Source organism: Anser anser (genome assembly GCF_964211835.1).
Source record: "Anser anser genome assembly, chromosome: 1".
In the NCBI taxonomy this organism is placed as follows: domain Eukaryota; kingdom Metazoa; phylum Chordata; class Aves; order Anseriformes; family Anatidae; genus Anser; species Anser anser.
Window position 1 is genome coordinate 187,545,530 of NC_139720.1, and position 26,579 is coordinate 187,572,108.

General features: G+C 34.1%; 1 protein-coding gene across 12 annotated transcripts in view; it reads right to left on the reverse strand.

The window, feature by feature from the left end:
• The window catches only part of NBEA (neurobeachin), a 520,716-nt gene that overhangs the window by 195,823 nt on the left and 298,314 nt on the right, over positions 1-26,579 (reverse strand). For all 12 annotated transcript variants that reach the window (XM_083801108.1, XM_083801105.1, XM_083801107.1 and 9 more), the window contains one exon: positions 6-130. In XM_083801108.1, the coding sequence (XP_083657234.1) occupies positions 6-130 (125 nt within the window). The remainder of the gene's footprint in view (positions 1-5; positions 131-26,579) is intronic.

The following is a 26,579-nucleotide window of genomic DNA, read 5'->3' on the forward strand; positions in this document are numbered from 1 at the left end:
CTGACCATATTCCACTGCAGCTTTCAGAAGAGCATCAGAATGAGTAGACCCAAAAGCATTGCGAACAAATCGCCTCCGCCGGCGCAAATCGTCTTCCCAGTAATCCAAACGCCAGAAGTCATGCAGTTGGCTATGAAATAAAGAACACACACATCAGCACCTACCACAGCCTGAACTGTATTTACATACATTATGCTATAATTTCACTACTGCTTTTCTATTTCTGGAATATAATCTTGTAAAAACATATATTACTAAAACTTCCAATATTCTAACATTTCTTTACATGCATTTATACATTATAAACCTCAGCACTGCCTGTCTCAAAATGTTCTGCCTGCTGCTAAAAACATTAATCACACTGAGCCCATTAACAAATGCAGCATCAAATTACAAGTATTAATGGCACAGCTTGCTTTCTTTTACAGTGTTTTTAACAAGGCTTGTAAATCATAGAATGGACCTCAGTGCAAATAGTTTGCAATTTAATGACTATGGTCCCTTAGCAGACTGAACTTAGAAGTATAAAATATTGCCCACTTGAATTTTGTGGAACTATGATTAAACTAATGTGCTGAAATATTCATTGAAATAATTCCCTACTGCCCCTAGCAACCTGAGAAAATTGCAATTTTATTCATTATTAATAACACTGAATTAGAGCAGCAAAAAAATTCCACCATGTGGTAATTGTCTTGGTAAATTATTATTCCAGCACTAACAGAGTACTAGGATGATTTTATAGCTTCCAGCTAATACAAGCCATTAACAACCATGACCATCTTTGTGTTACATTGATTTTTTACATTCAAAAGCAATATTAAAGCACTGTAGAATGATATAAGCCAATGTTAATCTATGTTCGACTCAAAACATACATATGTAATCATGTGGTATTTAACTTCACTTCTACAGAAATGACCAACTCCACTTTCAGAAAACTTCTTGACGTTATTAACACAAACATCTCCCATGTCAACATTATAAGTATGCTGTTCTGAAGGACAGAGAACAAGGTGAGTGGATGCAGCAGAATACCTCCTAGCCACATTTTCAGAAGTAGCACACATTTTTAGTTTATTATTTTTACTCAATGTATTTTTTTGTACTCTGAATGACATTTTCACTATATGCTTCTTGAGTCTGCTTGAAGGTCCTACTCTTGATGTTGCCTTGAGAATCAGACATTATTTTATGTAGCTACAATCACTGAGAAGGCATCTTCAGGAGTTCAGCAGGAGCTGCTTACTCATTGAGAGCAATTCAGACTATCTTGCATAAAGGTGAGGCAGTAGTGACTCAGCTCCCACAATGGGAAGGTGCAATATTAATGGCCTGGCTTGCATGCTATGAGACAGAAATATCTTGCTATCCTGAGTACCACTTTTCTCTTGCTAAGTAATAGACTACTTTGTTTTTGTACTGTGATACAGTTTTTGCTCACAAATGTCTTGTTAGCCTGAAGTATCAGTTCATCATTTACCCTCCTACACTGAGTACTGAATAATTTTATTGTGACTGCTAAGTACACTTGATTGTTATGTGTTATGAATGCAAAAATGGGCAGACAGCTGACCCATGGTTTAGACAGAGTTTAAAATCTCCTTGTAGAGTTCAAGACTGTTTTAAACTCATTATATGAAAGATAAAAATAAAGGCTTTTTATCATAGTCATTGTAGTCATTGTTTTTAAAAGGCAAGAAACTTTCCCTTTTTACATCCATCTAAGAGTAATCAATAATGAAACAGAAGTAAAGACATTAATGAAAGTTATTTTAAAAAAGCAAGAGTTCTGTGAATCTGTATTTTTCATCACAAAAAAGGCTGTTAAGTTGATAAAAATGACACAATTATGTAAGAGTTAAAAACCTTCTATTAAATTAAAAGTATTCAAAGACTAAGAATACTAAATTTTTAATTTGTTCTGTGTTTAATCTGGTAATACATTCATTTCATTAATCAGCCTGAAGGATATTGTATATTCTCAGCTGCAAGTAAAAGGTTGTAGTAGATGATTTAAAGATTGGATTAGATGATCTTGGATGTCTTTTCCAACCTGATTCTGTGATTCTAAAACAGATTTTAAAGTCACTACTTCAATGAAGTCATAAGTAAATAAATGAAAAAATTGTCAGAGGAGAAAGTCTATTTTGGGGATCCCAAAAGGTTATAACTTAACCAGGGCTTGACATCTGAAATACATAATAACAGTGCAAAATAAAAATTCAGAAATAATAGTACACATAACTTATCCCTAATCACAAATTACATGACTGTTTAAAACACAGCTGAAGTTTCTTCCTAGACTGTTCTACCCAAACATATCCCACAATGTTATTAACCTAAAACTGCAGCTTGCAGTCTCTGCCAGCTTGCAGCCAGATGCAGATATAGAGCAGCGCCTCAGGGCATCAGGTAGTAGCAGGCCAGAAGCACGTTTTTGTTAGTAGGCATAGTGTCAGACCTTTATGCAAAATTATGTATAATCCAAGCAAAATTCTGACATAATTTCTTCTAAGAGTATTTCATTGTACAAATGAAAAGACGGAAAGATTCTTCATGGGGAAGACTGCATGAAGATGATGCATGAGAAGAGTAACAAGATGAAAATGTTGTCATAGTTTTGTTATTTATTAAGAAGCAAAGGTTTTGACAAGCTTCCATCTCCCTACTTGGTCTTCACTGATACCTTCTTTCAGGGAAATAATGCCTTTTGTTCTCTCTAGTTCAAAGTCCATACATTTTGGAGTTTGTAGGATTTGCTGATCTAATAAAGTTCAAAATCAGTTTTCAAATATAAAAGTCTAAGGATGATGGTTGAGTACACAGAACATCTAGGAAAGAGAAGTCATATGAATGGCATGAAGTCAATGTACATAGATGCTGCATATATGAACCAGCTCTAATCAGTAATAACAGAACCTGAGATACTTTAATCTGACTCCTTCTAAAGACTTTTCCTTCCTCAGAGAAAACACCCACAGGGGGTTCAACAAACTGGCAGAACTGGTGAAATTGTCTAGGGGAGACACAGTATTTGCCACCAGATGTTTTGCTGCAATAATCTTTCTGAACAATATAATGTAAGCCAACAAAGGTCTGCTCAACAGAGTTAGGTAAGCAGTGATGGAGTGTGGCACATATAGCCATATAGCTAAGGAGCTTGCTCTTCTTTTCAGGTTCCTGTATATTCCTGGTTTAGAGTCACACCACCAAAACATGCTATTATTTCCAAGCTACAGTGTAAAATTTGCACCGGACTGCTCGTTGGATAATACATACCAAAATGATCCTACAGTGAAAAATGGTCTCATCATTAAGAGTGTATAATGTATGTCAGTCACTGTTATACAAAGTGCTTTGCAAATCTTATTTCTGTATGCTAGTCTGTTACAGAAAGCCCACCGAGGAAACTTTCATATTCTATCACTATGCATTCAAAATTCAGTTATGCATTGTCTTGATACAGAAATTAAGTATCATAAAATCAGTGTCTTAGGGGACTACTAAAAGCGGCAAAATAGTGGTTTTTTTTTTCCAACTTATTTGAGAAAACAAACAACAACAAAACATCATCAACAACAAAAAAAGACTGAATAAATCCTGGAACAACAGCAGATTCTGAGTTACTCATACATACAGCTTGGAATTAAACACTACAAAGTTATCAGGCTGCCAAGTACCGCCATTAAGGCAGAGATGTCTTGGGCTCATGGAATAGAGCACTGGACTGAATTACAGTATTGCAATGTAAACTGTGTCGAAGACTGTACCTGGACCCTAAACAAAAGGTTTCTGGATCTTAACCAGTTACTCTCAGATTTACTTTTGATTTATTTATTGAGCAGCATATTTAATAAAGTGACAAGACATTTTCTCCTTACACTATTGCTTGCTAGAAATCAGAGGCTTGAAAACTTTGAATGTCTCATTTTCATCACTTATATTATAGAAAGACTTATCTGTGGGATTTTCTTAAAAATATATTGTTACATCTTTCCTTGGATTAGATTAAAAATCCTATGAAGCAAAAGACTGTGGCACAAACTTTAGCCTAAAACTAAGAAAGCTGCCTGCTTTAAAAGCCCAGAGATAAGGACTGAATCAATATTAAGTTGTCTAACTCCTTAATGACAGTACTTTACAAATACTTATATTCTAATCCTGTGTATATTATTCAGGCTTTACTTACTTACTTACTCAATTAATTAATTAATTTCAGGAATCTAGATAGATGCTAGGCAGCTTTAAGTCATGTCTGAAAATCGAGCTGACGTACACTTTCTAGGTACTAGATACAAGTCAGTCCTAGAAGAGGGCATGTCTGCAAATTGTTCCCCTTGCTACAACCTGTTTTTCCTAGAATTGCTGTTATTACATCAAGTTTAGTAATTTATTTCTGCGACAAGTACAATATTTCAAGAAGCTTTAATTTTCTTAACAATGTGTAGCAAACACTATTTCCATAGCCAACCAGATTACATTCAGTTTCTCATTTGCTTGTATCTTACAGCATTTAAGTGACATTTTGAGTCAGGTTTGTTTTAATGAAAAAGTGCATATTAAGCATAGCATAATGATTTTTTTATTATTTTATTTTAATTTAATTTTTTTTTAACCTAGAGGTTCATAGCATTATTCGTGAGCTACTTCTAAATACTTCCAACAACAAGTATAACTGCGTTCCTTTAACTGAAATCATTTAAAATGTACTCTAAAACACATGACCCAAAGAGGTCTACTTCATGAGCTTAACTGTCAAGATACTTTCCTTACAAACTATAGTGTAACCTAACATAAACCTTTATCATCCTTATCATCACTTTCATCACAAGAACTGGTATGAACCTACTCATATTACAAAGTTACTAATAATGAAGTGGAGTGCACAGTGAAAACTTAATCCAAAATTTCAGCTGTGTGGTATTTCATACAATACAGAGACATTACAATGAAATAAGCCCTGTTTTAACACAGTTATTGAAGGATTACAAATTCTGTTTCACTGCCACTATCATCACTTGTGCCTGCTTAGCAGCTCACTGTGTATATTCTCCTCCTTTAAACACCATTTGAACTTGTGAAAGGCCAGCATGGGATGGAAAGGCAAACTAGTCTTCTGCTACACCAGATAGCAAACATGGACTTTAGTAAATTAGATCAAACAGCTTTGAAGTCTTCATAGAATCAAAGAATAATAGAATGGTTTGGGTTGGAAGGGACCTTAAAGACCACCTAGTTCCAACCTCCTGCCATAGGCAGGGACAACTCCCACTAGACCAGGTTGCCCAAAGCCCCATCCAACCTGGTCTTGAATGCTTCCAGAGATGGGGCATCTACAACTTCTCAGGGCAACCTGTTCCAGTACCTCATCACCCTTAAAGGAAATAATTTCTTCCAAATATCTAACCTAAATCTACCCTCTTTTAGTTAAAAGCTATTACCCCTTGTCCTATAACGACACTACCTGACATAGAGTCCCTCCCCAGGCTTCCTGTAGGCCCCCTTTAATTACCAGAAGGCTGCTATAAGGTCTCCCCAGAGCCTTCTCAAGATGGAACAACCTCAACTCCAGCCTGTCTTCATAGGAGAGGTGCCCCAGCCCTCTGATCATTTCTGTGGCCCTCCTCTAGACTTGTTCTAATAGGTTCATGTACTTCTTGTGCTGGGATCCCCAGAGCTGAATGCAGTGCTCCAGGTGGGGTCTCACAAGAGCAGACTAGAGGAGGAGAATCACATCCCTCAGCCTGCTGTCCACGCTGCTTTTGATGCAGCCCAGGATATGGTTGGCTTTCTGGGCTGCAGGCACACATTACCAGCTCAAGTCGAGCTTCTCATCAACAAGCAACCCCAAGTCCTCTTCAGAGCTGCTCTCAATCCACTCATCGCTCAGCCTGTATTTGTGCTTGGGATTGCCTTGACCCATCTGCAGGATTCTATATAATAATATATATAATAATTCTATATAGTACTCTGCTACAATAACACATACACTTTCCATATATTTTGGGACAAATATTATTAAGACAGACTAAAGTATTTCAGATAGCCGAACATGTAATCTTTTTAGAAATTGTGGAGCTCTCTGCCACAATTCAAAGGAGTACCAAGCTAGCCTACACAGCAAATTCCTTCCTGTCTTTCCCAATGTATTAGTAGCTCAGACTTATTAAAGACAACTTTCTCACCACAGCTCTGAAGAAGTATATGGGAAGGGCGTATTTTTTTTATTATTCTTTTTCTTTCTTTTTTTTTTTTTTTCTCTATTACTTACAAATCTTAGCTTTTCCAAACAGCAAATCTTTGCACACCCTGTGGGCATCCAGCATCTGTAACTGCAGCTCCATGGCTGTGAAGCGAGGGCTCCCTGCACATGTTGCATGGGAGCCCTCGCTTTCATGCCGCATGCTACAAATGCATTTTTCTCTGTCACCTACAGCTACAGCAACTAGAGGCAAACACAAACAGTGGAAGCAGCAGAACACATGTCCATAAAAGATCCTCAGACTGCAACCCAAAAGATGGGCTGCCAGATGGAAGAGATTAAGTTTGAATATGCTAACGAAGAGGAACAAGCCTGAAGGCATGGGGGAAGGGGAAAAAGTTGTTTGGAAAAAGAGGTGGGTCACAGAACTGGAGGGATGCCAGAGAATCCATAGTCTTTGTAATACTGGGAAACTGCGTATAAAAGAGAAGGAACTGATGATCTATAATTGTAAGAATTAGCTCTATTCTATTTTCTGTAACTTATTTTAAAGAGAAAACCACATTCTTTTCAGAGTCTGGAATTATGACTATGTTTTGACAAAAGAGGAAAAAATGTACATTGGAAACGCATATAAAAATTTTCCCTAATATTTAATATGAAGAACAGAAATTCTGTAAAATAAAAAAGTATGTAAAAGAAAACTTGAAATACAAAAACCAAACCAAAACAAAAGCACCACAACCACCACCAACAACAAAAAACACAAAACAACAACAACAAAACAACAAATTATTACTTATGTAATATGTATTAGACAAAAAGTATAAGCTAAAATATAAATCTGTCTGCCAGAAGATCTAAGTCATAAAAGACTTCTGTAACAACAACAGAGGAAATACTGCGTATCAACAGATACACTAATTGTATTAGTGTGAAGTTTTTCTGACTGTGCTTGAAACAGAAACAGTGCCTGCTGGTTGTAGCAAGATTGTGAGGCAGGTATTCAAAAATCCCATCCCACACTATAATGAGTAAAATAAAATTAAGCCGTGATGTACCTGATTGGAAACAAATATCAGAAGTTTTAATTAACATAACTACTCTACACATGCAGAAAGGCTTTTTTTTTGGTTAAAAAATCATGAAGTATTAATTATTATTATTATTATTATTATTATTATTATTATTATTATTATTATTATTATTTCAAATAGCATGCTAGAGACTCCCAGAAGAAAAAAATGTTAAAAAAGAATAATACTAATAAGCCTAAAAACTGCAAATACCAGCATGGGGAATAAAGATGCTTATAAACTTAAGAGACATCTAATGCAATGAAAATTTTAAAGACGGTAAAAATATTACAAATAAACATTAAAAAAAATCTTTAGGCATTTTAATAAACAACAACATTTGTTTTCCTAAGTACACACGCAAAAGGATTATCATTGTTACATATCAGGAGAACACTTTGCAGAGTTTCATAGCAGAAGGGAAAGATGTCTTTGAAAAAGACCTTACCATCTAAATAGAAGGATGCTAAATATTCAGGGAAATGCGGCTAGTATTTAATCTTTTAGTAGTTTTTTTATGCATATAAGGTTGAGTAACTCTATTTTTGTGTGAGAAGTTTCATACTGTAACTTTGTGAAAGAATTTGGGTGAATGTGTCCTAGGAAAGTCACATGGATGATACACGTTGGAAGCAGGGCTCCAAGGCTTAGGATATGCGTACAGTGTGATGAAGCTATGTTCACAAACCAGTGAGGTGACATAGCAGCAGAAATACAAGGTATGAAGAACATGCAAAGCAAGTGAAGAGCACTGGTAATAAATACTGGCGTATGGTGATGAAACTGAAGTTGTGTCAGTGGGCAAATAAGGCATGCCTCTTCAGTTGCTTAGGGATAGCATTTCTTGGGGGATGGCCGCTGTCTTTTTCTCTGCTTTTTGCAATCATTGCAGCAAACTGGCATGGGTAGGAAGGAGAGAGGAAGTAACAGAGCTGCCTGCTAATTTGAAAGCAGGTGGTGTCCTGGTTACTGACAGCTAGAGGAAGTAGTGTGGAGTGCCCAGCAGTCCAGCTAGATGACTTAAATCCCTGCAGCATGGCTAGAAGGCATGCCAGGGAAACCTTATGCAGAAGTGTCATGAGATGTGAGAGTTGTACCTTGTCTGTAGGGCTGCCAAAAAGTGAAAAATGAAAACAAGAAGAGAGGTGAGACAGGAACAACTGGTGAAATGTGAGCAGAAATGTAGACAGTCGAAGTCAGAACACTACAAATGAGGAAGGAAATGGACTTGGTAGGAAAGTCTAGAATTAGGCAGTGAGGAATTTCAAAAAGAAAAGTAATAGGATCTAACCAATAGACAATTTTCATTGGAGTAATCTTACTGGAGTAGGAGTGAAACAGAACAGATGAAAAGGTTTCTTCCAGACATATTTTCTGTGATACTGTGAAATGGGAAACTATAAAGACAACAGATTGGGAGGCAAAGAAATTGAGACGTGTAGATGAAAGGTTTGAAATGTAATTATTGACCGGTGAGGAAAAAACAACAAGTTGGAAAAAAATGGATGAGTAGTAAGTTTATAAGGAATAGAGATGTGAGAAGAAAACCAATGACTATAGAAACTAGAAGAGAAATAACTGTGAAAGTGGATGAGATAAGAGAAGTATACGCAAATAATAAAAACAACCACTATATACACGTGCAAGAAATTGAGTTAAAAAATATCTGAAGGATTTTGATGTTAATACCAGTGGTTACCCAATCTTAAGAGTACATACTATCATAAAGATAACTTACAGTAAATTTTCCTTTCTTGCTGTCTGCCATTACACCCTGGTTGTTGCTTCTAACATTGTTAATTGCTGAGCTACTCAGTTCCTTCCTAACAGTAAATCTTGCTATGCATTATCAAGGCTGTTCCATGTGAAGAAGAGATTGTAAGGGCAATTGAGATTGTGGAAAATGAAAAATATATTTGAATTACTCTTCTACCACGTTGGCTGGGATTGCTGTAAGGGTGCTCTTCATCTGTAAATCCTGTATGCATGGAGATAGCGTCATAATGACTTGCATCACCAACTAATGGGCTACAGCTTTCCTAAATGTTAATGATAGATAAAATAGCTGTTTACTCTCTTGGATGGATTCATGATGAAGATATTAGATTACAAAGAACAAAACCTCTCTTTCTTTATTTTCTTTCAGCCCTTTGAGAATACCAGTGTCTAAACTTTTCAAATTAATTATTAAAAGGAATATTTAGTTTGTCTGAAGTTAATTTCATCTGTTACCATTTCACTGATCCATATAACTTTGTTGGGTCTCACCTAAATTTTTCTCAATATGCCTAATCTAAAGCTGACTGGAGTCAACACAAGCACCCTCACCACCATCAACAGGCTTCAAATCAATTGTTTTCAGATTCATTCATTTTAAAGAAGCTTTTATAGATTTATAGATTTTGGTACATACTCTTTCTTCACCTCTTTATTAATTTCTAATAAGTACATTAAAGAAATTGTATTACAGAACCTTATCTGTTGAAAATGGCAACTCTGCTTTTCATTATACAAACTTTAGTAACTAAAAACTTGAACATGAATGAAGTCAACAGAAAACCTTTAATGATACTAGTGGTCCAGGATTTTTATGTTTGTTCTATTAACATTGAGCAATTACAAAATATAGTATCCCAGAAGCAAGTGATGGGTAGTTTAAGAAATTTAATTGAGTCCTGCTTTTTCCCCCACCCCACCGCCCAAGCCAAACAACAATGTTGTAAATCTATGAAACACAAATACTGATGTCTGTTAAAGTCTGCAGGTTATGAATTGCATTTGTCCTTCAGAAGTGCAAACATGTTCAGAACTTCTTCTTTCATATCTATTTAAAAACTTCTACCATTCTCTAGTCTCCAGCGGGAAACCTGAGGGTCAGCTAGATGTAATCTGCTGGTAAGTTGTGCTGCATGTATTAGCAGTTGTGTTAAAATTAATCATTTTTTCCCTTTTACTTTTAAATTTAAAGTTTGTAAAGTAATCTCAGAACTCCAAAGATCAACCCTAAACCTCACAGATATCCAGACTTAAAATTCACAGATTTCTGTAGTTCATTGGCTTTCATAAAAGTATTTCAAATTCACAAATCTCAAATTATTATAGATTATCTAACATATTCTTGAAAGCCCAGTATTTATCTAGACACATTATGCTGTAAATTTTGATGTATCTTGTTTAGCACTTCAAAATAATGAGGTTTAATTTTTTCATCAAGTGTAAAAACAGAAACTAAACTACTGATATTATTTCATATGACTTTTCTCCCCTCTCACTAAAAATAATTTCTAATCCACTACTAAATCTGTTCATTTAATTACAGTCATCTTAATTATTATTTTGAGGAAGTCTGTCAAAAGTCTTTTGCAAATCAAAATACTTTTAAATCAGCTGTAGATTCCTTTCCAATATTATTTTGTTGACATACTTTTGTAAATTCCCCTAAACTAGAAAGCCACATTTCTGTTACATAGACACAATGGATTTCCCACCTTACCATTTTGTAGTCACCTAGCATAATTTTACAGCTACAATTTAAATTACTATTTAATTTACCAATATTGAAAAAAGTCACACTGTTTTGAAGTTCTGAAGATGCAGGTACCAACTCATTTCATAGCATGCCAGATGATTTTAGTGAGACATTCCACTTTTTGTTAGCTTAACTTTCTTTGGAGCTCATAGAAAGCTATTTGGTTCTAACGATGTAGAACTGTAATTTAATTATCAAATTGATATTAGTATTATTAATATATTTTTTTTTTTGGTATCTCTCCCTTTACAGAGATTCCCTTTTATTACCAGAAGAATGTTGGTGGTTTGGTGGGTGATTCCTAGAAAACACTGTAATAAATTGTTCCAAAGGAGTTCCACAGAACCTTAGTAGTGCCAAAATACTCAATGCTCCATTTTCCCCAGTAAGAGCTAATAGCTAAGGTTTCTCTCAGAAATCTTACATTTCTAATTTTCACATAATTTCTTGTTAATTGTTTGGTTTGTGGCACTGTTTCTTGTAATTAGTTTGTGTTTGCCAATATCTAAACTTGTCTTTTACCTGCAGTAAGTAAAGTTCTAAAATTGTCTTTTTGCTTGCCTTTTCTGCTCATCAGATTAAAGCCTCCAATGTCATAACTCACAGGTTATCTCCAAAGTTAACTGTGATGCTGGGACTAACCATTCATTTACAACACTGGTGTGTAGATGGACAGATACATACACATTCTGATGAGACTCCAGATAGTTACTATATCTCATAGTTGAGACTGATTTTTCCTCCCTTCACATGTATCGGAACTTACTGTAATGTTTTCATACTTGTTGTAAATCCTGAATAAATTCCTGCAGCATTATGCAAAAGCTATCATTGACTTGAAAGAGTTTTTGGATCATATGGTAAAAAAAAACTACTTCTCTGTTCTGTTTGATTCAATGGTTTTCCACCTTCTTCATTTATATCAGCTATAACTCCTGCTCCTGGTTTCAAATTACTAGTACAATATAATTATTAAATATATATATATATATAAAGTTATATATAACTTTGAAATAAGTGTGAAATAGAGCACAGATAAACCAAAAGTGGGTAACAGAAAATACTGCAGGTAATCATCACAAAAGTAGCAGAAGAGTCACCTTTGAAAAGCAAAATAAACTGCTATCACAACTTCTCTCCTATGATCATATTACTAATGTTCTTACATTAATAATGAAGGACAAAGCTGAGATGAACAGAGAATTGGCTACTCATAAGAAAACTCTCAAACTCCCGCAACTTTTATGACTTAATTTGGGTGAAAAAAATAAGAACACTCAAGTTCAAAAGATGAAAAATAGAAAGGGGAAGCTGAAAATAGAAATCTCTCCAGATGTACAAATTTTCAGTTAGAAACGAAATCAGAAAGGAAAGTTTTGTAGGTAGGTGCAAAAGGGAAGATGTGGTAATAGAGATGTTTTTAGTTATGATAGTACCCCAAACACAAAGTTCTAAGGCAGTTAATTTCTAGATGATATAGCCAGATAACTTGTCTCTGATCAACAGGAAAGTTTATATAAAATGCAGACAATTTGTAAAGGGCTTGGGAATCTTGGGTATATTGCAAAGAGTCTGAATGATGGAAAGAACAAACTGATCACGAAAACAGACTAAGAAGGGCTAAAAATTAGCTTGATTGTCTAGATTTGTTTATTTATTTATTTTTAAGCAACCTTGGTTCCCCAGATTGAATTTTTCTTTCTGGAATGCCTGCTTTATTGTTGAGCAGTAGTAAATTTATACCAAGAGGCAGTGATTTCAGGAAAAGAAGGTTAAACATAAAGCTATATTGGGAAAAAAAAAGAGAGAGACAAAAATATATGAGCCAAATACGGCTTAGAAAATTAGCAATGGAGATGACAATAACTTAAATGTCTATGAAGTAAAACTAAAGGTATTTTTTTAATTATTAAATAGATTTAGCATAAAATATAAATTTAAAAGAATGGAAGATAACTTTGGCAAATCTATCAAAATCCTTATGCACATTAGTAGGACACTACATGTAGTATAGCTAGATGAAAGAATTCAGTTTTCCTCAATTTCAGTTTTATGTTCAGTTACTTTTAAGTTAATCCATTGACACTGAATGAACAACTGAGGCAGCTTAAAAATATAAATTCTCAGTGTTTGACTTGCCAGAATCACCATAGTGGGTTTTGTTTGTTTGCTTTTTTTTTTTTTTTTTTTAATAACAAAAAATCATTTATAAAAGAATGCAATTGCACTGAATTCTAGGAATAACAAATTGTATCCCCTGAAACAGTAAAATGCAAGAAATTTTAAGGTTACTGAAAATAATGCACATGATAACATTACTTTTTAAGAAAACAAAAACTAAATAATTGGAACAGCATTCTGTGGTTTAACTCAGATCTCTATTTTAGAACTCTTCTTCTATTTCAGACTGTCATCACTCCAAAAAATTAAAAAAAAAATAAAGTTTCAAATAAATGGTAATTTGAGTCAAATTCACTTTTGGAAGATGTTTAGAAGCAATATAGAGTATTTTAGGACATTTTTATTTTTAGTGTACTTCTAGTGTCATGTCATCTCAGCACAGTAGCATACTTAGTAAGATTTTGTAAATATCATGATGCCACATTACAACTAGTTAGTATGAATGGTGAAATGAGGTTGCCTTTCTCTTTCTTAACTTACTGCAAAAATACAGACAGAATAGTTTAGACTAGAAGCATAATTGGAGATGTCAAAGATAAAGTACAATATATGTACCTGCTAAGTTCACGTCAAGTGTGTGGCTTTTCTTATACATAAGGTAGAAATATCTCTAAGTTTTACTGACACAAAAATCAAAGAAAAAGTATATTGCAAATGATCTTCCAATTTAAATTAAAAAAAAATGTATCTTTTATATTTTGGCTGTTATGTCTGTTATAATGTCACACTGAAAATATACTTATGCACTCCTGATGTGAAGAAATTAAACATGACAACTAAAATTAAATTTCAAAATGAAAAATTGTGAAGGTTTTTATTCATTTCAAAAAACTAAAAGTAAAAATGGAAGATATTTTCATAGGAACTTACTCCATCACATTTTTTTTTTATTTTTTTTTTTACCAAAAGATTTAACTAAATTACTGTTTTCTGATTTAAAAAAGTTTAAAAACAAAATTTTTATTCAACTCGTATTCTGTTTGTACAAGTATACCACCTGCTGGTAGCAATATTATTTAGCTTCTGAAATATCTTGTGTGTAAAACAACAGACAAATAAAAGTACCTGCCCTCTGAACACAATAAACAGGAATCCTCAGAAATAGGAAAACTTTTTGGCAAAATTGTCTTGAAAAAACATTGCCATTTTACCACAATAATTCCATAAGAAACATCACAGGATATATCTTAAGTAAAAAGCTGATTCAATAAAATAAATGGAAAAAGTTTTATGGCAACTACTGATTTTGCCATAAAGTTGCTATTTTTGAACAATGTTAACTTTAATAGATAAAGTTCTTATGATACTACCTAAAGTATAAAATTAAAGTTTGCTTTTTTTTAAAAAATTAAGTATTCAATGCAGTTCATACCTTTGACTTTAAACATTAAAAATTCTTTCAGCATCAATTCTGTAGAGTGCATTTGTCTGATACTACACCTCATTACTTCTGTTCAGTTTTTCGGCCAAGAATATGAAAGTACATTTTCAGTCAGAAGCAGAAGCACTCAATTCCATCTCATGAAGGCAAAGAGTTGGTTGCAGAAACACCACATAAACTGGTGTTATGACCAATGGAAAGTAAAGAACACTTTCTTGTAGTTATACTTTGCCTCTAATGTAGCATCTTATTCTCTGACTCCCTTCTTGCACAGAAATTTCCCCCTCCAAACAAATAAACAAACGAAGAAAATAAACCAAACCAATAATAACTCCATAAAAAGCCAAACCTTGCTTGTCTAATTGTTTTTTAGTGGTGTTTGCTTTCAGGTTTAGTACTGAAAAGGCAAGACAAAAGAAGAATCTCATTGAGACACCCTCCTTCTTTTGCACTCTGCATGAGTGCTGTCTTCTCTGTTTATGCAAGTGATAGGATATTTTGCTTCTGAGTGAAACTAACACTACCAGACTCTTTATAAAGGTTTTTCCTAACTTTCCTGAAAAAAATAAAAAATAAAAATCCATTCTCATTTTGAATTCTGAATGGCAATAACATTTCATTACATTCTGTTAAAAAAAACAAACAGGTAACATAAGCAAAGCTGGAGGTTATCACTGGGGTCCCTCCTCTACAAAAGTACTATACTGTCCACATCAGCACACCACAGATGTTCTGAGATTTTGCATATGTTCTGATGAAGCAGACACCTTTTACAAGAACATTTTTTTTCCACCAATGCTGTATTTCAAGAGATTTTTACCTGTCATATTAAAAATAATATATATTAAATTTTGAGTTTCTCAAAAAAAAAAAAAAAGCTAGATTTTTGTGACTTATCTTCAATTCTAGAAGAGTTAAACAGAGTTAAACACTAGATAAAAGTTGCTTCAGTTAAGGTTACTGTGACTGAACAACTGAAAAAATATTCCCAAGCTTTCAAAGTGGGCATCCATTGGTGCCATTGGTTTATTTAAAGGTCAAACACTAAAGGCTCCAATTTATAAGTAGTGATAACTGACTGCAGAAGTGTCTGCTCTATTCCAAATACACACTGAGATACCTGAATTTCATGTGGAAGAAACACTGAAGAAGCTACTGATTACAGTAGCTGATTACATATAAATTACAGTCCAGTATCAAAAAGCAAACAAGTAATGACTTGTTCAAAAATCTAGAGCTGTGCTTTCAACATACACAGAAGGATTGGGGTAGACAGCTAGGACTGATTATCTCTTCAGTCACTCCTGTTCATGAATCACAGCTTAAAGTCAACAGCATCCAAGAACAGAAATTTTGTCCCTCAAAATCTTTAATCAGAAGGAAAAAAAAATGTTGTATCTAGATATTTTTAAAGTGTTATTCTAAAACTAAGGCACACAGCTTCAAGCTTTTTTTTTTTTTTTTTAAATACACTATTTCTTAAAAATCCGTAATGAATTACTGTTTAAAACCTCTATAAATTATTCAAGTTGCAACTGTTTAAAAAAAAGCTAACTTATAAAACTGGCAATGAGATGAAGTAATTAGCTTCCTTGAAGCCTGTCAACCAACAGCAACAGTAATCAAAGCCTAATAAGTAAATAATAAAGTTTTACCTAAGCAATTATTTTAATTTCTGTCATGCAGAGCTGTTTATTAAATTTTTAAAAAGTGCTGATTCAAGCTTGGTAATCAGAAATCTTTGAAATCAAAATTTATAAAAGTCTGAAATTTTACACTTCTGGTGAGTATTTTTTTATATTATTATTTTTATTTTTTAGGATAGACCTCTTTTTCCTCCTAAGTATCATATGGAAGTACAGAATAAATTAAGACAAGGCACACAGATCTACCTTTAAATGTATTATTGTTCTTAATAATTGAAACAAAAACCATGTTGGCCCAAATAGTGGAAAGATCCTGACTAGTGCATAAAAAGTATTACTATCCACACAAGCAACTTGTGTTGATAAAATAAACATTTGCCAAGTAGCATAGCTATAGAATTTTAACAGAGGCTATGTTTACTATACTATCAAATAAATGCCGAAGTGATCTTAATTTTGAATTTAATTTTATTTTTGTTGTTTGGAATATTTGTAAAAACTAAGAAACTAGCTTGGCAAGCAAATCAAAACTGTTCTATTTATACTTTATTTCTGATAATCAAGACGTTCTTTAGAAGTATAGAAACAGTCTTCTATAAAACATCCCAAAATATACCAGCATGACCTAATGATTTATTTTTGGCTCTGCAAAACTCATGGGAGAAGAAGCAGACATGACATAAAAAAAAAAAAAAAAAAAGGACAACATAGAAAGAAAACTGAATTCTCTGTCTTGAAAAAATCCCTATTTTTGTGGGTTTTGAGAAACAAGCACTGAAGACTTTAAGGAACCTTTGCATACAAAGCATTTGACTATGCATGAACCTAAATATAATTTTTCATTTTTTTCTTCCTTTTAACCACTTAATCTGTTAAATAATTATGGAACAATCATTAGACATAGATGATTTTTCCCTTGTCTGTAATACAAATATGTAACTTATGGGCCGTATGTATTCTTCTGCATTTTCCATATACTTTCATTGTTCAGCTGATAATGTATGGTATGACTTCCTATATGAATATGCTTTACAATTAAAATATAGAATATGTATTTGGCTATATTTGGCTGTATGTTCTTAAATATATACTATAGTTAAAGATGTGTCAGTAGCAGTACATACATATAACATAATATGATTTATAAATAATATATGTAATAATACATATATAATAACCTAATCAAAAGGAATTACAATCCTCAGCTTTGCTAATTCAGCTGATTTCATCCTGTACATGTTCACTGGGCAAGTGTTTATTTATTTATTTAGGACTTTCTTGCCATAGTTTGCATAGAAGATCAGAAGTGAGAACAGCATGTCAAATCCATCTATTATACCAGAAGGGAAAGCTGACTGACTGGATCAGTACTGAGGCAGACACTTAATGGAGGAAGGAATCATGCATCTGGAAACAGAAGGATGTGCTCTCCATTCAAAGCATGGGTAGCCAAATTTCCTGATCCAAGAAAGGAAAAAATCGAAACTCTTCACAACTGTGATATGCAAGCAACAAGATGAGAAGAGAAAAAATTATAGCATTTCAAAAGTAGGAAGAAGAGAGACAAGACAGAACTGGACTCAGTCTTTCAAGGCAACTTGGTGACGGCATTTTTTTGCTTACTTTCTCCAAGCTATACATCTGCATCACCCAGAATACTCTTTGCCAAACTTTGTGGGACATGAACCCTGGGAAGGAGCTACTCTTAAAGTGCTGAAAAGTCACACACGGTTTAAGAGCATGCGTGCATGGAGCAGGTTATGTTAGCCTCCGAGGTTGTCCAATTTCTAATGACCAATTTGAGGTAATATATGGTCTGTTCTCTCCGTCTTTCATTACTTTCTTTCTTTCAGAACTTCTTGCTTCATTTAGCTGCTCCAGATTTCTTCTGTGTAGCTCAACAGAAATTATGTTTGAAGATGCTGTGAACTTGACTATCACCTATTTTTGGAAACTGCTTTTCCTAAAAGGACCAAACTGCCTATGACCTGGTAGAATTTGTTTTCATTCCTTGCAATCTGGGAGGCACAGTTCAAGAAGTTAATGCTAGCAACTGACAGCTGCAATTTACTGGAAGATTAAGGTTGTCAAATTATGCCAATTGATAGCTGAGTTGAGTTTCTTTTATCTAACTTAAGATGTCAACATTATTGACGTTTAACTAATCAACCCAGGACCATTTCATAGGCAATGGAAAGAACTAGTTGCAACTTGGGATAAGCTAGGTGATAGGTATCCTGCTGCTCTTGTCTCATATAACAAAGGTCTCAACATTAGAGAAAGTAAAAATCTGGGCTTCTCACAAAAGAATCTGGCATCTAAGACTTGAGTTGAATTGTCAAGGGAAGGATTGGGTCAGAAAATTCACATGACTGAGTGAAATCTAAGAGCCAGGATAGAGAAAATGAGAATTATAGGCTGTATGAATCCAGTTAAATGAGAGAATTGGAGAAAGTGGTCGATTGACTTGTCTTAATCTTGTATTCCTACAAGTACAAGTTATTTGGAGGTGTCTTTTCATCACCTGATTGACGTGCAACAGGGAATCCTGAAACATACAATAGACAAAAGCTCACAGAAGTCATCTCTGTATAAATTAAAATAATTTTAAAGATCTTCTTTGAAGAACTCTTACAGAATGGGGTTATGTTTTTATTGCTGTAAAATATCAGTGAAGAAGCAGAGGGTCAGCATTAAAAATCCTCAAATTTAGACTTTAATTGCCTCACTAGAAAAGAAATTGAGTTGATACAAAATAATGAAGACAAAATTATATAAATTCAAGAAATAAAAATAAAAGCTGATAGTTTTTAAAAGTCAGAATATGTTAATAGAGCAATTCAGAAAGCCTAAATACTTAAATATTCTTTATTATGCATAATAATATGTTTAAAAATCAACATTATTTTGGACAGTGAATCTGTGGTGGAATATATACATATTTTTAAAGAAAAAAATCATTGAGGATTAATTCTAAAAAGTAGTTAAACAAATATGAATCTATCAGTGATTCCATTCAATTCAACAACATATTTAAAACTAGACATGGTTCAGGACATATTTTAGGAGTTTAATTCCACTAAAATTTGAGAAAATGCCTTAAATTACAGGTAGAATATCAATGTATTTTCTATACTACAGATTGAACACTGCTAGGCAAATATATATGGAAATTGCTTTTTATTACATAAAAATAAGACTTCAGTTGATTTTTTAAAAATATTTTTCCTACTTTCTAAAACAGTTTTTTTTTTTTTAAGAAGCAAACAATGCAACCAAGAAGCCAAACTAATAAAAAGTTTCTGATATATCTACTAAGAAGTGAATTGAATTAACAAAAGTGTGAAAAGCTAAAGCACTCAAATATTATTCAGTCTTTTATACAGAACATGTTAGTGATGTGGGTCCAAACTGCACATGTAAACAAAGGCACAATATGGAGCTAACATTGTTTTAATGGCTATCTCCTCCCACAGATTAGAAATACTAATTTGTGGACCAAGAAGCAAGCTGCTGTTTAACACGTTTGTTGATACTTGTGAATATCTGTGCAGCCTTCAGCATTGCTAACATGGTACAAATGAAACAGTAAAAACCTCTAAAAAGAAGTGGGCTTATCACATGCAGTACATCTGTATGGTGTTCAGGCTAAATGTGCCACTATGGCTGTAAAGCTCTGACTGGCACTTCTTCCAACTCTGAAAGGCCTTCGTCATTCAAAGAAACACAAGGTTCAGAATTGACTCTCAGTAATATACCTTTCTGAGACACTAATTTGCTAGAGTTTTATCAATTTCCAGTTAATAGTCGCAAATGCATACTCAGTCATTTCTTCCCTTAGGGCCTGCTCCGACATCATGAAAATGACTCATGGCACAGGACTACTCAGTCAGCCTTTAGAGTAGAAAGGTTCACAATAAAAACTGAAAATTCAAACAGAGAGTAGAAGGAAAATAGAGGGTACATTATGAAAAAGTGTTGGATGAAATGGTAACAGATAGCTTTTAAATAACATTTGGTATTTTCACTACAAAAGTTTATAAAAACTGCTTAATGAATATCTCCAAAAACATTTTTTTTTTTTTTTAACAGATCTTTGAATTTTAGCAAAAAGAAAGCAATCAGGTCAGAGCATTGCCTTTCTGATATTAAATGTTTTCCTGGCTTCAGTGAGATATAAGGTCTTGAAAAAAGTCTGTATTCTACTTCTGTTCCATAGCAGAATGCTGACAGCATACTAAAAGACCAAAACAAAATGCGCATAATGAAGTCACAATGCTTTGGTGATACTTAGAGCAGCAGTAGATCCAGCACCAGGACTATATGGAAACTTCTGGAAAGATGAAGAGGAATACCTTATTGCAGTCTCTCCCAAAACTCATTTTTTGCCAAGAACCGTTCAGTATTCAGGGTGTATGCACTAGGGGAAGAATGATGGTCACATTCACTAATTTTCAAGCTGTTAAATTTGGAAGCAAAATATTTTTTTCTTTGTACATTTCATGTGAAAATAAATAAATAAATAAATAACATTATTCAGCACAGTAAAATATGCATATAATTTAATTTCATCAAAATCCAAAGGCACCAGAATATGATTCACTATATAGAATTATGCCTGCAGTCTTCCTGAGATACATACCACACTCTGAAAGCCTGCCACAGTAAATCAAAATGTTTTTTTTTCAGGTTTTGACAAGGAAGTGTTCCTTTCACAAATACACATACCAATAATAATTAATGCTGAGACTTTTACAGCTGATTTTGTCTGGAGTTAAATGCAATCATAGGAGAAAAGCTATGGCTAACACAACATGCTTCCTCCATGAATCAATGAAGTTTTGTGGAATGGAATGCTGTCAGCCTTTACTGATGATGTTTTCTCATTTTACGCTAGTAAAACATTAACTGGAATGTGAAGTGAAAAGTCTATATCTGTATGGCACAGGCCCAGACTCATCTCTAACCACATTACTCCAATTTATAATCCAAGTGCTTACTATTTCTCCCATTTTGAAAATATTGAGTCAGTGTAGATGCATGGATTTGGTTGAGGAAGCTTTAGTTATTCCTGGTTAGCTTCCTAATGGCAATAAAGCTACAACCTGGCACACAGCAGATGGGTGAGAGTGGGCGGGGAGTGAGAGGGAAGCAGTACAGGTGTATGTCATTCTCTTTCTGGCTATTACACGAAGTAAAATAGCTCCAGCTAGACAGATTAACAAAGTCCTGCTCCAGAATAAGCTGCAGCCTGCTAGGGGAGCCTCCAGAAAGATGGAGAAGTCCATTTTCCACCTCCCCAGCTAAAGAACTGAACCATAGCTCAGAGGGGTATGATAGTGATCATGTGTGATAGTGATCATGATAGTGATGATATAGGGAATGGCATCAAGATGGTGAATATGGACTCACTATTTCTCATAAGAAAGGACCTCAGGAGAATTTGCAGTTATCACACAACACATACAAAATAAATTAATTAGTACGAATAGTGTGAAGTAGTGAAATAGTCTGATATCAGAAGTCTGATATCAGAAGATATCAGAACATGAGTTCTCAAAGGGATTAGACATTTCCTTTCAAAGAGGGAAAAAAAAAACTACAACCCATAAAACACCAAAAGTTATTAAATGCACGGATATCACCTCTGGCTCAGGAATTCCCTGCGCTACAAATTGCTGAAAGCTGAGAGTACATGCTGAGGGACAATCGTTATAAACTTACCTAGGGAAATACTTGTCTTCCCTAGGCCTCCTCCACTGGCAACCAACTGGTATTAGATATTATTAGAGCAGCAGACTTGTAATGTGATACATGTCGTTTGCCCTACCATTTTCCACTGTTATTTTTGGGCTAATTCCTCGGTGGCATCAAAATAGTCCCATGTCAACTAAATTTCAGCCCGGTTGACTTTCTTCCTCAGGTTAACAGTGGCACTAGGCAATTCGTGCCCTCACTCAGCTCACTAGTATAGGACAGCATTTTCTCAGCAAGAGGACTTTGGCTCTGTAATTCTTCAGAAGACATTCTTACATGTACAACGAAATTAATTTCTCTTGAAACATAACCTAGTTTCTAGTAAAAAAAAAAAAAGTTTATAAGCTTTTAATTTTTTTAAATGTCATCTAGTACTTACATTCACTGCCGTGTCAAAAATGGTATTCTGATAAAGATGATTGATTTATAAGGCCAACCTCTTTTCAGTGGTTTGTGGGGACAGGACAAGGGGTAATGGCCACAAAATTGAGCACAGGAAGTTCCGCACCAACATGCGAAAGAACTTCTTCACGGTGAGGGTGACGAAGCACTGGAACAGGCTGCCCAGGGAGGTTGTGGAGTCTCCTTCTCTGGAGATATTCAAGGCCCATCTGGACGCCTACCTGGGCAGCCTGCTCTAGGGAACCTGCTATGGCAGGGGGGTTGGACCCGATGATCTCTTGAGGTCCCTTCCAACCCCTACAGTTCTGTGATCCTGTGATAACTTTAACATTTATTCTTCTGGAGTAAATTCAGTAAATATAACTGTAAACTCTTAAATAGGGAAAAAATAATATAAACAGGAAATAAATGAACTAAGTTTCCTCAATATTATGGTATTTTGCTACAACAGAAGAAAAATCACCCTAGTTACAAATCAACCAGTGAAATACAGACATTCCAGTTTCTTCTCTATATTGTTTTTAATCAACAACACTTTTTGTTGCTGCTTTTCAGAATGGGAATATTTATCAAATCACAAAGCAGCTATATAAGACAGTTAACATTTTATAAAATATATAGTTTAAGACCACTTATTGGAGGAATATTTTTTACTGCTAAATTGCATAGCTGGACTGCTAGAGAAATGTTATAAACAAAAACTCTCTTCAAAACTAAAAAAAAAAAGTGAATTACTTTTTTAGTATGTAACTAAAAATTGTGAAACAAAAACAAATGTGAAGTTAAACAAAAGAAAAAAAAATCAGTATTCTCAGGGCAGCAGTTTATCCATTTAAAAAACACCACTTTATCTGTTCTCTTTTCCTTTGCGAAATCCAATAAACTGCCATTATATTCCTTTTAAATGGTTCCATTACAAGGATTCTATAACAACAGACTAATCTCTTGATAATTATAATAAATGCCTGTAATCAAAGCAGGAACCATTTAAAATAAGGAGAAAGGCTGTTTTCCATCAAACTCATTGTAGTTCTGTGACCTTTGGAGCATTAAGCTACATCATACACTGCCACCTATAACTGCAGCAGAGCTTTCCTACCAATCCTGCTCAAATAAAAATAAAAAGGATGAGAGATCAATGGAAATGTGGATCGACACATGGTAAGAGTTCTTACTTTCCAGCTCTGAGCCTTGTAGAACATAAAAACCTCAGTTAACAAGATTCCAAAGGCTCAAAACGAGCGGAATTCCGCCAGCAGCTCTGACAGAGTTTGGTACCAAGTGTTTCCCTTCAGGAGGGAAGGAGGAATGAGCAGACTGGTATTTTAAGTAGTAGTGTGATGGCTGTGTGAGCTGTATATCACCGCTAATGCTTAAGAAAGTATTATTTTTCGAAAAGACAGCACATTTTATCACAAAATTTGATATTGTATTCACATGAACAAACAATGATTTCCAGAGATCATTTAAGAAACTGAAGGCTGATAAAATTACGGGAAGTGACTATATATGATCAGAATGACTTTCATCTGCATTTTGTTAGACCCAGCATTGATTTCACTTTTCAGCTGTGAACAGCAAGAGGCCAGCTGTGGCCAAGGGAGGGAGCAAGCAATGAACCAGGGTCACAATAGAGGCTGAGTTGTCAGAAAATTTAACACTTTTAATGACTAAATCTCAGAGAAAAATCTTCAAGTTACAACCATTTGAAAACTATATCCAGCGGGTCCCACAAACTGTCAGAGGATAGAAGATTTAATTTATGACAAAGTAAAACCTTTGAACTCTAGTTATGTGAATAAACAGTATTATAAGGGGAAAACAAACAAAGCAAGGAAAATATAAAATACACTGCCTTCAAGGCAGGAAAAACTACATTTTACTTTGTATTCCCAGATGTGTTAAAGGGAAATTTATGACAGCATACTGAAAAGCAAGATTCCCATTGTGAAACCCTTCACATTTATTTAACTAAGCACAATCATTGAAAATGACCTTTATCCAAACCCTTCACAGCTGTCTGAAAATGATCTAAAACTATTGCCAGATTTTCTTTAACTAACATTACTTAACAAAAAGTCATTACCCCAGGGCCATATTACCCTACTGGCAAGTAAACACAAATCCATTTTCAACAACATGCTACGAAGTTTTAATGAAATATTGATAACAAATTGAAAATGCCCCATTAAAAAGGTGCCAAATAATACAAATTATCATAGTTTTATGTTCTGGCAATAAATACATTACCTTATTTCTGATAACATGTTAGAAGTCTGATAACTATTAGAAGTCCATGAGAACAGAAAAATGGCTAATACTTCAAAAAGAAATCTTAAATTTAAAAATGTTATTAAATGAGATGCCACAATTATTATAAATGAAGCTGGTTTAGCAGCACATTGTGAAAAGATATCCTCATCTGTTTTCAAAAGACAGCACATCTAAAATGTCCATGACTCTATAAAATTAAAGGGGTACTGACAATAAATTCATACGACAATTTTTATTGCAGTCTTCTATTAATTTACTAGTGCGCTAATAATGTTTGATTCCATGACTTAAAAAGTAGGGTGTCAAAACAACGAAGACCTTAATCTTTCCCTTTTTCCTACATAAACACTAAACTAAAAGATTGTCACAAGAGCTGGACCTCCTGCAGGTTTGGGTGAACTGAGCAGAATTAGGAAAAAATCATACTTGTGGATTCACAGCAGAAGAGTTCAATTTTTAAAATACTAGTATAGAGCTATAATTAAGTTGGGCACATACTGTGGGGAGTGGGGAAAGGACTTTATTAAGGGGATGATTAGTTCTGTAAATCATGGCTTTCAGATAAAGATGATTATGGTAGTTCCTTGGTGCGAGAGAAAGAAGGGTACAGGAGGTTCATTTCACCACAAAGTAATTATGCTGACCCAGAGCGTTACCATTTATCATGGCTGAAAGATGACACTCACCGTTAGCCAAGGGAAACTGCTACTCAAATGCTTACATCTAGATCAATACACACCACATTTTTCTGCAGCCAGAAGTAATTATACAACAGCAAACTTCACAATCAATATCCACTCAAGCTAACTTATATTCTGCTGTACAGACATGAAGGTATGGCACTGTCAACTGTCATTGAAAACTACTGCATTTGACCCAGATTAAGGGTTTTCTCCCACTATTATAAAGGATTTTACTATCTGTTTTCTGAGTAAAAGCAAATGTATCCTCTTTTCTCTATTATTAAAAACAATGAAAAACCACTTAGGTTTTCAGCATAAACTGAAAACTGCTTCTGAAACTGACGTACTTGCTATCATTTCATAAAATCTCAGTGCAACAAATGAACAAGCAAAAAATCAGTCAATTAAAGAAAAATCAATATTCCTAGCTACCGAAAGTTAAATAGCATCTGGAGCATTAATTTCTAAAAGCTGCGTTTCAAGACCTGACCTTTTTGAACTCCAGAGATCAGAAGACAGAGAAACATACTTACCTGAAATGTTAAATCAACATAATTTTCAGTATTAAGCATATATTCATGTTTGTTTGCACAGAGATGCACACATACGATTACCAGCAAGCCAGCTAGTAGATAAAATTAAGCTTCAAGAGTTTATGTTTTGTTTCAAAATGCATCTAAATGTCAGTTTTGACAACTGCTTTCAAAAAGGCAGAGCTTAGTCTTATAAACCAATCTAACACATCAAGGAAGGTTAGAGGGCATAAAAAAATCACTGCTTCAGTAATAAAAAAAAAAATTGACATCCAATTTTCAAGCTGATTTATCGGTGGAAAGCTAAAATTGATAGTTTGCCATTACTGGGTAGCAGGCTGTCTAAGAAAGCTGTTACAAAGCCTTTCATTTTGATTTAGCCACATGGATCAATACAAACCTATACTGTTTCAATTTTACAAATATTGATTTTCTGATATAACCTCTGTGGGAGAACATTAATCACCTGCCATACTAAAAAATATTGAAATTTATTTTGTAAACTTTGATTCTCAAGAAAATATAGTGTTCTACTGAGTGAAGTGAAATCTATTTTACCAAATAACAGCTAATCACTGTTAAAATTATCTTTTGAGTAATATTTTTTTGCCTTTTAATTTCAGTGTCAGAGCTATACTGTTAATTCTTTAAATGGAAGAAATAAACAACTTTATTTTTTTGATTGTGCATCTTGCAATTCTTTTCATTGATTTTAGTTTTTTATGAATAGGAGGACAAACCAGGACTTCAAGTTAAAATACTCAGGAACAATTAATATTGAATTCTTACACAAAGTTTCTCCACAAATCTAGAATCATTTAATGCTTCAGGGAGAACTGTTATGGTTTTTTTTTTTTTTTTTTTTTTTTTTCCATCCCCCCCTCTTCCTCCAGATAACAAAGGAAAAGCAAA